The following is a 14567-nucleotide window of genomic DNA, read 5'->3' as shown; positions in this document are numbered from 1 at the left end:
AAATTATAATTTGAAAGAAAATGTTTACAAGATGATGTACCATTGTTATTTAACACCAGACAAGTTATCAAAAATGTATAAAGGTATTTCCAATGAAAATTGGAAATGTAAAGGTAAAGAAGGGATTTTTTACCATTTATGGTAGAAAATATTGGAATAGGATTCAAATGTTAATACAGAAAATTCTTAAAGTGAATATAAAAAGAAAACCAGAGACTTTTCTCTTGGGGCTAATGGACAAAGACCTGGAAAAAAATTTGGAACTTTGATATTATATATGTTGGCAGCAGCGAGATTACTCTACGCTCAGAAATGGAGGGCTACATTGATTCCCACAATGGAGGAATGGTTAAAAAAGCTGATGGACCTAGCAGAGATGGCTAAACTGTACTGGTTAAAGAAAAGAATTCGCTTTTATTGCTACGTGGAAACCACTTTCAAAATCTGTGCTTGAAGTTGAAAAAAATGAAATTTTGGTTTTGGTTTTACCAATTAAGTAGACTTGATGTTATCAAAATGGCTAGTTTATATTATTTTGTAAAAGTAAAAGTAAGTTGAGGCTTGAAGTTTATACTTTACTTTGCTGCACCAAAGGAAGTTGGAAGTCAATGACTTTTTTTCCTCCTCCCTACCTCACTTCTTTATTCCCTTTTCCCTTCCCCATCTTTTCTGCTATTTACTTTTGTATTTTCATTGTATCTTATACTATAAACTAATAACATTTTATACGCAAATTGTCCAAATGTGTTAAGTCCAGTATACATCTGTTAAGTGGGGGCAGCCTCCTTCAGGAAACATAGAGTCTCTCGCCTCCCATAAAAAAGTATTCAGCTCTGCACAAGTCCAGCAACCTCCAGCTCCCAGGAAACCTTAATCAACCAGGAAGGACAGAGATCTAAAATACAGGGCGCTGAACTCATCCCTTCAAGGACCCTATCCAGTTCGTTAGAGCTGACAGAACTCTTAGAACTCTTTCCAGATAAATGGGCAAGACTGTACCTCAGGCAACTCCACAGAACCTGTATAACTGGTGACTCCCAGGGGGAGGTCCTTCTCTGTGGGCGCTCCGGATTTATGGAATTGGTTGCCGGTCGAGCTACGGATGGCGCCCGACCTTCGCTCCTTCCGACGCGATCTGAAGACGCATTTATTCGAACAAGCCGGCCTGGCCTGATGGGGGATGGGTTTGGGATTTTATTGTTGTTTTTTAATATATGTATTTACTGTTTTAGTTTGGGCATTGTATTTAATTCTTTTTTAACTTTTGTATTTTTGTATTTTTATATATTTGCCCTGTTCACCGCCCTGAGTCCTTCGGGAGAAGGGCGGTATATAAATAAAATTAAAAAAAAACTGGATTCCAGCTCTGAATAACTTTATCCAATAGATGTCTAGAATAATCTTTTCAATGGCCCAACAAAAGTTCCTGTAGCTCCTCCTTGCCCAGAAGGGACTGGGTTACCTTAAACAAGACCACTGGCCAGCTGTCTCTGGACACCATAAAGGTAGAGAAATAGGTATTCTTCACCTGAGATATCACATGAAGTAGTCCTTAAGTAAGGATTGTAACATGTCGATCAAATTCACTCTATTTTTCATTATTTCAGATACTGTCATCTGGGCCAAAAGAGAACATGTCTCAGACACCTTTTGTGTACCACCTCTCTGGATACTAGTAGTGTGTTGCCATTTCCCACATCAGTCTTCTCTTCTTAAAACTGGGGATAGCAGATTTCTCCTTAGAGAAAAATTTGTGTAATCCTCTTGGCTCTCCAATTTGGCTTAGAAACACCATTTTCACAACCGAGGAACACTGGGTTTGCTTCAGTACTGGATGTAGCTTTAGGGAACAGGTGTCAAACTGCCAGCCCGCAGGCCAGTTGCATCATGTGGAGGCCGCGCCCACCCCAGGTCCAGCAATGCAAAAAAAGTTGTGATATGTCACGACACGTCACGTGACGTGGTGAGTTTGAAACCTGTGTTTTAGGGAAAAGGTTTATTGCTTAACAAGTTGGGATAATTAATTCTTGCTTACTCTTTCTTTCAACATAACATTCTATTCTGCTCCTGAAACCTGCAACCCATCCTAATCAATTTCTTAGAGATCAGAAAGAATTTCAGTGGATAATGAGATATAATAACATTAACAAAAAAATGGGACAGAAATCTGGAAAGGCAGCTGTTTTGGTTTTATCCACTTTCAAAAATGTTAAGCACTTCAAATTATATTTTAAAAATTCATTATATTTAGAATCAAAAAGAACATCACAGCTGTATTAATCAGATAACCCAGTAGGAGGCTAAAGTGGTAACCAGTAAACCAAAGTCACCATTATTCATCATGTAACCCTTTAGGTTTAAAAGCAAGATTGCGGGACTTCCGCTGGCGGCGCGGCGCTGAAGACAGCCTCCCCTGGCTGCCCGCGGCTCAGCTGTTTGTTTTTTTGCCTGAAACAGCGCCGATCAGCTGTTCGGGCGAAATTGAAGCCCCCTCCTCGGGAGAAGAGGAGGGGGTGAGGCCCCAGGTAGGGGTAGAGTTCTCCGAGGCCGCCTGAGCTTTGAGCTTGGGCGGCTGAAGGATCGAACTCCCCCGAAGCCTGGGTTGCTCCCAGCTGGCCGTCGTCTCTGCTCCGAACTTCCTGGAGCAGAGCCAGGCGTCTGCGAACCAGCCCTGCCTGATGAAAGGACTATGATTTAAAGGAGCAGGCAGAGCGGTACAAGAGGAAAAGGTGAAGAGGACTATTTTACTGTACTCTCTAACTTGTTGGACTTTTTAAACTTTAATTGAAAGTGCGTCATAATTGAGGATTAAAAGATGGCGGCTAAACCTCCCTCTAAAACTCTTCGGAGTGGAGGATCCTCGCCGGTGCAACAATCATCACTACAGGCATTGCATCCTCCTGAAGTGCTGACATCGAAGGATTTGCGAGATGCCTTGGATAAACATGCCCAGGTACTTTTGGAATCAATTAATCAATCAATTGCTGATAAATTTGCACAGATGGAGGAGAAATTGGAGAAATTTGAGGAAAGAATGGAAGAGAGGATGGAACAGAAGTACAGCGTGATGAAGGTAGACATTTTGACTTCAGTGCATAAAGTGGCGGAATGTGTGGAAGATTTAGATGAAAAAGTGGATGATTTGGCTCAAAGGAATGCTATACTAGAAGTAAAAGCACGGGAGAATGAAATTGAAAGAGGCAAGTTGGAAAGGGAGTTAAGCCATGCCCAACATTACCAGATGCAGTTTGCTGTCAGAATTAGAGGCTTAAAAGAGAATGTTAAAGAAGATTTAAAGCAGCTGATCTCTGAGGCTCTCGAAGGGGTATTGAACCAGCCAGCATCTGAAATAAGAGCAGCTATGGATAAAGTGTTTCGGGTGAATTCATGGATTGCCAGACAGAGAAAGTTGCCTAGAGATGTGGTGGTTTATTTTGCAAAAAGAGAAATTAGAGATCAAGTTATACAAGCTGCCTATGATGTTAAGGTTGTGATTGCTGAACAAGAAGTCTTGGTTTTAAAAGAAATTCCTCCAAGGATTTTAAGGGGAAGAAAGGACTATACATTTCTTGTGCAAGAGCTCAAGCAAAGAGATATAAGGTTCAGATGGGAGATTCCAGAGGGGCTGATGGTGATGTATGAAGGTAAAAGGTATAGGCTGACTACTGTGAAACAAGCACGTGATTTCTACAATAATGTCTTAAAAGCAACCTCATTAACGCTCTTGGAAGCTGGAAAGGGATCTGGAGAAGAAGAACAACAAGAGGAGGAAACAGAGGAAAATGGTGCTGGAGGAGATCAAGCTACAATCTCTTTGGATGATCCTAGAGAGCAAAGAGTGACGCGTGCTGCTTTAAAACGAGCAAAGAAAATAAAAGAACAAGATCAGCAAAAGTCTTCAGATTCTTCACATCGCATTCATAGCCAAGCTGTGGGAGGAGCACGGCCTAAAGTAACCAGTCCTATCAAAGCTGTGGTCCAAGAGCTTTTCGAGGATATACATGGCAACTAAATTTTTAACCTGGAATGTTAATGGACTAAACTCACCGCAGAAGAGGAAGAAAGTTTTTCAATATTTAAAACAATTTAAGATAGATGTTATATGCCTGCAAGAAACGCATATTAGAGTTTTGGATCAAAAGTATTTATTGAACTCGAGGCTGGGTACGCAATTTGTTGCTTCTGCAGAGAATAAGAAAAATGGAGTGGTTGTTTATGTTAAAAGTGCCTTAACAGCGGACCTAATTGAAGCAGATAAGCATGGAAGATATGTTATGATCGAGCTGTTGTTTGAAGGTAAAAAGACGCTTTTAGTTGGATTATATGCTCCAAATCAACAACAAGCTGACTTTTTTAGTTTACTTCATACAAAGCTTACCCAGTTGGATTATAAATCCTTTATTTTTATGGGGGACTGGAATGGAGTTATGGATGTACAGTTGGATAAGGCTGGAGCCTTTAAACGCATTCCAAGTCACGCTAGACTGCCTAAATCTTTTTTTGAAATGAAGGATGACCTGGAATTGCGAGATATTTGGCGTGAGAGACATTTGCGGGAGAAGGATTATACATTTTATTCTGATAGACACCAATCTTTTTCGAGGATTGATTTTATTTTGTTGACTAATGATCTTCTTTTGAGAACTAAAAAGGTGAAAATCTGCGCAAGAATTATCTCTGATCACAGTCCAGTGTGGTTGGAGATTGATAAGGAAAGAGGAGATAGACGCTCATGGCGCGTAAATGAGAATTTGTTTAGAAATCAGAGAAATGTGGAAGAATGCAAACAGCGGATGAAGGATTTTTTTGAGATGAATATGAATAAGGGTACCTCTATGGATATGGTTTGGGATGCTAGCAAGGCCTATATGAGAGGGGTGTTGATATATATGAATAATAGACATAGACGTGCAGTGGAAACTAGAAGGAAAGAACTGGAGAATGAAATAAAGGAAAAAGAAAAGGCTTTGATTTTGAACCCAGAGGAGGTGAAGATCAAGGAGGCTATTAGACTGTTACGAGGACAATTTGATAAATTAATGGCTGATCAAGTGGCGACCAATCTGCGGTTTGCTAGGCATAATACTTTTTGCAATGCTAATAAGCCAGGCAGATGGTTGGCTTATAGACTGAGGAAAAAACAAAGGGCATCTAATATAGATAAGATTGAGCATAAAGGAAGGGTTGTGTATCAACAGAATCTTATTAAGGATGCCTTTGTGGATTTTTATTCGAAATTATATACTAAAGAGGACATTAATGCAAAAGATATTGATACGTATTTGGAGAAGGCTAGCATCCCGGTTCTTACGCAAGTACAAAAAGAGGGGATTAACCAACTGATTACAGAAGAAGAAATTTTTACAGCTATTAAGGAACTGAAGGTGGATAAAGCACCAGGCACTGATGGCCTGACTGCGGCCTATTATAAAAACTTACAATTAGAGATGATGAAACCGTTAAAGGAACTGTTCCAGACAATCCAGAGGGGGGGAAAGGTGCCCCCGTCTTGGAGAACAGCTTTTATCTCTTTGATTCCGAAGGAAGACCAGGATGCTACTTTAGTTAAAAATTACAGACCGATATCGCTTTTAAATACAGATTATAAGATATTTGCTAAGGTTTTGGCTAATAGACTGATGAGGGTTCTGCAACAGGTGATTCATGGGGACCAAACGGGGTTTATTAGTGGAAGACAAATGAAAACCAATGTGAGACATATAGTTGATGTGTTAGAGTTTTTGGAAAGGCACAACCAGATCTCTGCTGCGCTAATCTTTTTAGATGCTGAAAAGGCTTTTGATCAATTGAACTGGCAATTTTTGTTGAAAGTTTTAGACAAAATGGATTTTGGGGAAAAATTTTTACAACCGATTAGGGCATTATACCAAAAACAAACTGCCCGAATTATAGTTAACAATAGTTTGACAACAGTATGTAATATTGAGAAGGGCACAAGGCAAGGCTGTCCGCTATCGCCCTTGTTATTTATATTAACATTAGAGATACTATTGGTTAAGATTCGGAATTCGGAAAAAATTAAGGGGATACAAGTTGGAGATCAGGATTACAGATTGAGAGCATTTGCAGATGATCTGGTTGTTACAGTGACCCAGCCAGAGAACTCTGTTGTGGACCTGATGGAGATAATAACACAATATGGGAAGGTTTCTGGATTTAAAGTAAATATACAGAAAACTAAAATTTTGGCTAGAAATATGACAGTTTCGCAGAAGGCTCTCTTAGAAGGATTAACTGGATTTGAGATTGTTAAAAGGGTTAAATATTTGGGGGTGATTTTGTCGCCCTCTAATACAAAGCTATATAAAAATAATTATGAAAAGTTATGGGGGAAAATTCAAAAAGAACTGGAGAGTTGGGAAAAATTGCAATTGTCTTTGTTGGGACGGATCGCAGCAGTGAAAATGAATGTCCTGCCCAAATTTTTATTCTTATTTCAAATGATACCGATTCTTAAGAAAGACTCTAACTTGGAGGAATGGCAGCGTGGTATCAATAAATTTGTGTGGGCAGGGAAAAAGCCACGAGTTAAACTTAAGATTATGCAGGATACTCGTGAGAGAGGTGGCCTTAAAATGCCTAATTTTAAATTATATTATGAAGCTGCTGCACTAGTAGGAATAAGTGATTGGATTAATTTGACACAATCGAGGTTATTAAATCTTGAGGGCCATGATCTGTTGTTTGGCTGGCATGCATATTTGTTGTATGATAAGAAGGTAGATACTGTGTTTAGGATGCATATTTTAAGACAGGCATTGCTGAGAGTTTGGAAGAAGTATAGACATAAGTTAAGCAGCAAGATACCATTGTGGGCAATCCCAAAACACGCAATAGAAAATATACATGCTGGTTTCAAACATGATGAGACTACTTACAAGGAAATTTTAAGTTTGGAAAGGAATATTTGGTGCTTGAAATCATATAGTTTCTTGCGAGAAGAGAAGGTTGTTCAGACTTGGTTTCAATATATTCAGTTACAGGCCAGGTGGAAAGAAGACCAAAAAAATGGATTTGCAACGACTGATGAAAATTTGATAAAGCAAATTAGAAATCAAGGACCAGCACATATTAAACGGATATATCTTGCATTGATAGAGATCGATTCAGAAACAGAGCTTGTTAAGGATTGTATGATAAAATGGGCCCAAAACATTCAGGAAGTTATTACAATGGACACGTGGGAAAAGATCTGGGTGAGGAATGTAAAATTCACTCAAGCTCAAAGTTTAAGAGAGAACTTTTACAAAATGTTTTATAGATGGCATCTAGATCCTAAAAAGCTTGCAAGTATGTATCCGAATTATCAGCCTAAATGTTGGAGGTGTGGTGATGAAGAGGCAACATATTTTCACATATGGTGGACATGTAAAAAGGTCAAGGCTTTTTGGATAAAAGTCTGGTGGAATATGCAGAAGATTTTTAAACGGAGGATAAAGTTTTGTCCGCAATTTTTTTTGTTGGGAATAATTGTTGACGCTACAGTTGTGGACTCTAAGTTGATGCTGAATTTAGTTACGGCAGCAAGACTTTTGATAGGTCAATATTGGAAGAAAGAGGAACTGCCGACTATACAAGAGTGGATTTTAAAGGTTTCCGACTTGGCAGAGCTGGCGAAGATTTCGGCCTATTTGAAAGATTACTCGCAAGAACATTATATTATGGAATGGAGAAAATGGATTGAGTTTATCCAGAATAAGTATAGGGTCAAGAAGTTTTATCTAGCATTTGAATAAGTCTTCTTTCGTTTTCTTTTTTCTTTTTTTATTTTGTCTTCTATATATATTTAATAATGCTAAGTTTTGTTTGATCCTATATAAGTTAGAGAGTGATGGATTTTAGAATTTATAGTTGTTAGTATATGGTTGTTTATGATTGCCTTTTTATATATATATACCTTGTATTTAGCTCTGGGAAGTCCGGGGGGGGGAGGGGGGTTAGGGGGAGGTGGGGGGGGAGGAGGGAGGGGGGGAGGGGGGGGAAGGGGGGAGGTAGGGAGGGGAGGTAGGGAGGGGGAAGGGGGTTTTTTAAAGGAAAACTGTATTTTTAAAACTTTTCAATAAAAAAAAAAAAAATAAAAAATAAAAGCAAGATTGCGGTATAATACTTTTCCTTATACCGGTAATTTGTACTGAAGTTTTTAATAAACACAATAAATTAAACTAAAAGAAAAAAATTAAAAAGTTCAGAAAGTGCAAGAAAAAAGAGAGAAAAGAATAGAAGAAAAAAGAAAAAGGCCAATAGAAAAGACACCGTATGGACTTTTTGCTAACCAGTACTGAATGGGGAAGCTTTAAAGGATTGTTTATAGATGAGAAAAGGAAAGAAGAGATTAATTTTCTCTGCTACATTTTTATTTTTTTATTTTCTTTCACAACATAATAGTTTTCCTAGACCATGTACCAATCTCACATTCTCACTTTACAATATAGCTGGGGATTATAGTTGTTGCTTAAAAAAGTAACATGCTGCACATTTCATGATTTTTATAAATGCATAATACAAGTGGAATTCACCATATGACATATAGTCCAATCAAAAAAGATGTCACCTAGGATCCATATGTGAATGGTATGAATTCAAATGTTAAAGGTGCGGTTCCACCCAGACATTAGACCAGGGGTGTCAAACTCAATTTCATTGAGGGCCGCATCAGCATTGCGGTTGCCCTCAGGGGGCCGGGTGGGTATGGCCAGGGTGGGCGTGGCCTACTGGGTGGGCATGGCTAGAGTGCGTATGGCCTACTGGGTGGGTGTGGCCAGCTCTACATCATTTGTATCAAGGGTGCCTATGGGGGCCTGGGCAGGAGTGGGACAGATCTGAGGGTCTCTGGCAGAAGGAGGGTCTCTGGGCCAGGGCCAAGGCAGTGGGGGCCGTTCCCTCACTGTTTCCAGGATGGCTTCGCGGGCCGCATGAAACCACTTTGCGGGCCGGATCCGGCCCCCGGGCCTTGTGTTTGACATGTCTGCATTAGACTCTTAATTGACTAATGTAGTGACCTGCCACAATCCCTAGAAACACCAGAACTAATAAAGCAAAGGTTTTGGAATTTCCCCATACTTTATCCTGTTCAGCAGTACTGTAAAACGCAGGTCTATGTCAACAACCAGAGATTCCCCAGACAGAAGGAACTGGTAAAAACATCTGATTTAATGTGATTTACATGTCAAAGCTGAGACTGACACAATAATTCCCTGATTGCAACTGGAAATTCTGTCTCAATGACAGCTAAGGACATATTTTTCAAAATATGTCTTTCAGTTAGGACATATTTTTGGTTGAACACCCTGAGAAAATATTATTGGCTAGCATTTTGTTAACAGGACAAAAAATTTCTGTTCACGTAGGCATTTTGGATTATTCGGTCTCTCTTGTTGTTTGATTTTGATTGCTAAAATATTTATATCTTGTAGTTAACCTCCTTAATTCTATAAAAGAAAAGAAAGTTTGTGCGCCTTCTGTTATGAATGGAGGTTTAGAAAAAGATGGCTTGAAGGCCAGATTGTATATCAGAATAATCATGCCACTGGCATTTTTTAATTATTGGATGAGGAAGTCCATAGAATGATATGTCTTCTTCTTCTCAAGAAATCAGCAACTAATGGCCACTCCAGGTGTGAAGAGAACATTTTAAAGGTCTTTTGGGGAAACTGTGGGACTGGAGGGGAAGTTGCTCCCCCTCCCACTGAGACTATTTTTGTTAGTTAAGATAGTTAGCTGCCATTTAATTTTCCTGCATGTATAGCCCTACTGACAAACCTACCATCCTGCACTTGGCTACAATTAAAACTTTAGAAGACAAAAGCTGAATCCATTCAATGCCCAATGAAGTCTTTGTCTTAGGCTGTGTAAACTAGACCATCACAATAACCAATAACATGTTTCTCAGTTTGTGCAGAGCCTGATAGAAGCATACAGCATTTGTGCTTTGGTTATCTGGGATTAGAGTATTGCATGAACCCATTCACAGAGGGTCAACCAGTATTCATAGGGAAATAACCTGATCTTTTAAAAGAATTGCTTGGACATGTCTCATGTGTAGAGATTAAATCTGTGCAAAGCATTAAATGCAGGACACATACAGTAATAAACATTTAAATTCCTTTAACTGAAAAGGCATATCCACAACTCAACCCTGCCCTGCTAAGTCACTAAACATGATTAATCTGGACAATCTTAGTATTTATTGTGAGCACTTTAAGATTTGAAGAGGATATCAAATCTCCCAATGAAGAAGGAAATACTACCTTTCTGGGTAGCTCTTTAGTAACCCCATGCCTTAAGTCTTAAAAAAAATAAGTAGAGCTTCAATATACTAGCTGTTGTGATTCAGGGTCAGCCTGTGGGTTTGGCAGTTGGGTCGGACGACTCAGAGGAGGAGGGGGGTGTTGAAGAGCTTGCTGAGGGGGTTGAAGTTCTTGCTGATGAGAGCCCTCAGCCAGGCCCCTCCCACCTGGTCACGACAGAGACCCAGCTGTGTGAGCCTGACAGTGTGGATGAAGATGACCCACAGCTGGCCCTGTTCAAGGACGCCCGACGCAGGAGGCAGTCAATCAGGAGTAAACAGAGGAAGGCAATGGGGCACCTCAGAAGGAGGCAGAGAGAAGCCACGCCCTGAACTGTATAAAAGGGGAATGCGTGGGAGGGCTGGTTTGCTGAAGGCAACCGCTTGATTAGTTCCTGTTTCATAGCTCCTGTTTCATGGTTGGTGTCTTGTTTTGCTCTGTTTTATCTTAATAAATTTGGCAGGCTTAATTCCAGCCTCTTGCTGTTTGTAAAGGGGTTGTCCCTGTCTTTTCTGCAGGGCCGGTAGCAGGCTGGTACAGAACACTAGCAGACATAGGTAAGAGCATCTACAGGCTCTTTTAGCATGCAGATCTAAAAGTCAACTTAAGGCTATTGCTACCAATTAGCAGGGTTCCTAAAGAGGTATAAAGTCACTAAGCTATCATCTTTTCAGGCGCAAGTATTTCCCTGGAAAAGCATCTGTTGAATGCCCACCGTAAGGATCAAGCTCCTTGTTTCACTGTAAAGACATAGAATGTTGGAAACTCAAGTTCAAAACCTCATTCATTCTTGAAGTTCAAGAATGGAACTTCAATGGCTCTCTCTGCCTTGTCAGTTTCACAGAGTTGTTCTAGGGCAGGGGTAGGCAACCTCGGCTCTTTTATGACTCATGGACTTCAACTCCCAGAATTCCTGAGCCAGCCAAGCTGGCTCAGGAATTCTGGGGGTTGAAATCCATGAGTCATAAAAGAGCCGACGTTGCCTACCCCTGTTCTAGGGGAACAGAAAATACGCTCCATGTATATACTTTATACCCTTCCAAGCTCCCTGAAAGAATAAAAGTGATAGTTTCCCAGGGTGGACTTGGTGAGCTATGAAAAAATAATAATTCTCTGCTAAATTTGATCAACTCAAAAACCTGAGAGCTGCACTGGACAAAATACTGTCAATCTCTCTTAGCCTTTACAATCACTGCAACTGTAGCTACTCCTCTAGTCATTCACATTCCAAACATGTGTTCTACATATTCTAATGTCTATTAAAGGACCCAAGCCCTCCACATGAGAGAGTGGTGTTCCTTGTTTCTCCAGAAAACAGTGAACTCAATAGACCTTGAAGATTGGTTTTCTGTACACAGGTCACCAGTTCAGCCAAATAATTAGCTACTTGAGTGCCGCACACCTGCACAAATGCACCTGCTATATGCATGAATTAGCAGAGTATAACCTTGAAGGTCAAGTAAAAGTGCTCTTGGCATTTAAAAATAGAGATTTTTAACTCTGAAACCCATCAAAGTGGAGTGGGAGGCCCATGTTACCTCCTTGCTAGTCTAGTTTTAAAAACACCCCTTGCTACCCAGCAGCGTATTATTGATTTCAGAATTTAATTCACTCTAGTAAGCTATTCTCCAAAGCACCTGAAAGCAGGACAAGAAGCAACGGATGGAAACTAGTCAAGGAGAGAAGCATCCTAGAACTAAGGAGAAACTTCCTGACAGTTAGAACAACTAACCAGTGGAACAACCTGCCTCCAGAAGTGGTGAATGCTCCAACACTGGACGTTTTTAAGAAGAGACTGGACAGCCATTTGTCTGAAATGATATAGGGTTTCCTGCCTGAGCAGGGGGTTGGACTAGATGACCTCCAAGGTCCCTTCCAACTTATTATTATGATTGTTATTATGATTATTATTGCTTATTCCACTAAAATGTATTTGGTGTTGGGAGGAAAGGTATAGCAAAACTGGAAAATCTAGAAATGTTGCTTTCAGAATCCCTGTGAAACAAATCTGAAGGCATCTAACCAGGGCTTTTTAGATTACAGCCCAAACTTCACAATAAAGATAGACAGTTTTTATATTCTGTTCTACAGCAAATAAGCTAGATTTTTCAAAGAAGAAAAAGCTTTACTCACAAACTCAGGAATAACAAGAATGTCAGGAAAGGAAGCCAGGACTGTAGCACCACTGGGTAAAGCAGCTGTGGCTGTTGCTGAAGACATTGTGCTGTTTCCTTTTCAAAATCACACACACACAAACAAGTCCTCACTCTACACAGCTAGATTCTAGTTTCCTTTCCTCCTCTTGGGTATGTGATATCTTAACTGTTCAGCTACCTTAAAGTTGCCTGCCCTCCAGGGATGGAGCTCAGGATAGGTGTGGCTAAGCAAGCAGAGGTACCTGCCCATACTCTTTATGTGACCTTAGGAAAGTAAAAAGACTGTTGTTCCAAAGCATAAGTCTTTTTGTCGTTGTTGTCGTCTCATAATTCTGCAAGCACTTTTGAAGGATCATATGTAGAGGGCAAATGTAACTAGAATAATGGGTAAGTAGCTCTGAACTAGTTAAATAATAGAAGCCAAAGTAACAAAAAACTGTATGAAAACAGCAGAAATCATGTCTCTGGATCAATCATGAGAGATGATGCCTCAGTCACTAAAGGTGGTGCAACACAGAATGCCCAGTTAGAAGTCTGGGAACCAGGATTCAAATCTTCATGCTACAAAGAAGTTTAGTGGGTTAGGGATAACGGAGAAATCAGTGTGATTTGCTTGTTTTATACAAAATGAATTTACTCCTCCTTAGCTAGGCATGGACCAAGCAGTCTGAAAATTCTGTGTGTATGATTATATATGGCTATTGTTTTATTTACATTACTGTCAATATGAAAGACTTTACTTAAATGCCAGACTTTTTTTTGCCCAAAGAATTCCCAACCAAAACTTAATGCAAGAACTCAGCAGAGGGAAGAAAGATGTAAAGGCAAAGTGGGATGCAATGAGCAGCTATTTGTTACTACATGCAGGTAGTCCTCAACTTACAACCATTCATTTAGTGACCATTCCAAGTTACAACAGCACTGAAAAAGTGACTTATGACTGTTTTTCTCACTTACGACCATTATGGCATCTCCCATGGTCACATGATCAAAATTCAAATGCTTGGCAACTGACTCATATTTATGACGGTCTCCGTGTCGTGTGATCACCTTTTGCCAGCATCTGACAAGCAAAGTCAATAGGGAAGATTCACTTAACAGCCATGTTACTAACTTAACAACTGCAGTGATTCACTTAACAACCGTAGCAAGAAAGGTCATAAAATGGGCAAAACTCACTTAACAAACGTCTCAGTAACAGAAATGTTGAGCTCAGTTAGGGTCATAAGTGGAGGACTACCTGTACTCACTTTCAGCAAGGAATGGAAATGCTTCCCCAAAATGTGAGTTGCAAAGAGTGATTTGAAGGAAGAGAAGTCAGAATTAGTACAGAGGCACTTTTCAAGTACAAAGAACAGGAATGGAGAATGAAGAAAGAAGTTATCATGAAACTGAAATAATAAAACTGTGACCAGGGATCTATTGGGATCTAAGAGCAGAGTGGTAAGAAGCAGCAAAATTAGGGATGACTTGGGGCCAATTTATTTTCCAAAACACCAGAAGGCAGGACGAGAAACAACGGATGGAAACTAATCAAGGAGAGAAGCAACCTGGAATTGAGGAGAAACTTCCTGACAGTGAGGACAATCAATCAGTGGAACAACCTGCCTCCAGAAGTTTTGGGTGCTCCATCACTGGAGGATTTTAAAGAAGAGGCTGGACAGCCACTTGTCTGGAATGGTATAGGGGTCTTCTGCTGGAGCAGGGGTTGGACTAAAAGACCACCAAGGTCTCTTCCAACTCTGTTGTGTGGAAGGAAAAATAATTATAAATATAAAAACAGATTAAAATTTCAAGAGATTAAATCAAACTAAAAAACGTGTTTAGAGCAGAGTTATGCTTTACAGAGCAATCTTTAATTTAAGACAGCAAATCTTGTAGAAGCAGCCTTTATTTGTCAGACTGATTGTCTAATCCAAGTCCAGTTGAAAAAACAATAAATCCTAAAAAGGGGAAATGGAGGCTTTGACATTATTCATCAAGAATTAGAATACAAGCAAGGTCCATATTTTAGCCTTCTAGCCACAGTCTTCCACTGTCTGGTGAATTCTATTTAAATTATAATTATTTTTACTGTTTCATCTCTCTGTAAAAGTTAGTATGT

General features: G+C 39.8%; 1 protein-coding gene across 1 annotated transcript in view; it reads right to left on the bottom strand.

The window, feature by feature from the left end:
* The window catches only part of MAL (mal, T cell differentiation protein (MAL blood group)), a gene marked incomplete at its 5' end in the record, with an annotated part of 43043 nt that extends 30516 nt beyond the window's left edge, over nucleotides 1-12527 (bottom strand). Inside the window, one exon of the mRNA XM_081320387.1 lies at nucleotides 12441-12527. Within this exon, the coding sequence (XP_081176513.1) occupies nucleotides 12441-12527 (87 nt within the window). The remainder of the gene's footprint in view (nucleotides 1-12440) is intronic.
* Between the last annotated feature and the right edge of the window lie 2040 nt (nucleotides 12528-14567).

Source organism: Vipera berus (genome assembly GCF_964194415.1).
Source record: "Vipera berus genome assembly, chromosome: 1".
Classification (NCBI taxonomy): Eukaryota; Metazoa; Chordata; class Lepidosauria; order Squamata; family Viperidae; genus Vipera; species Vipera berus.
Note: the sequence above shows the minus strand (reverse complement) of the source record. Positions and strands in the feature narration are given on the sequence as shown.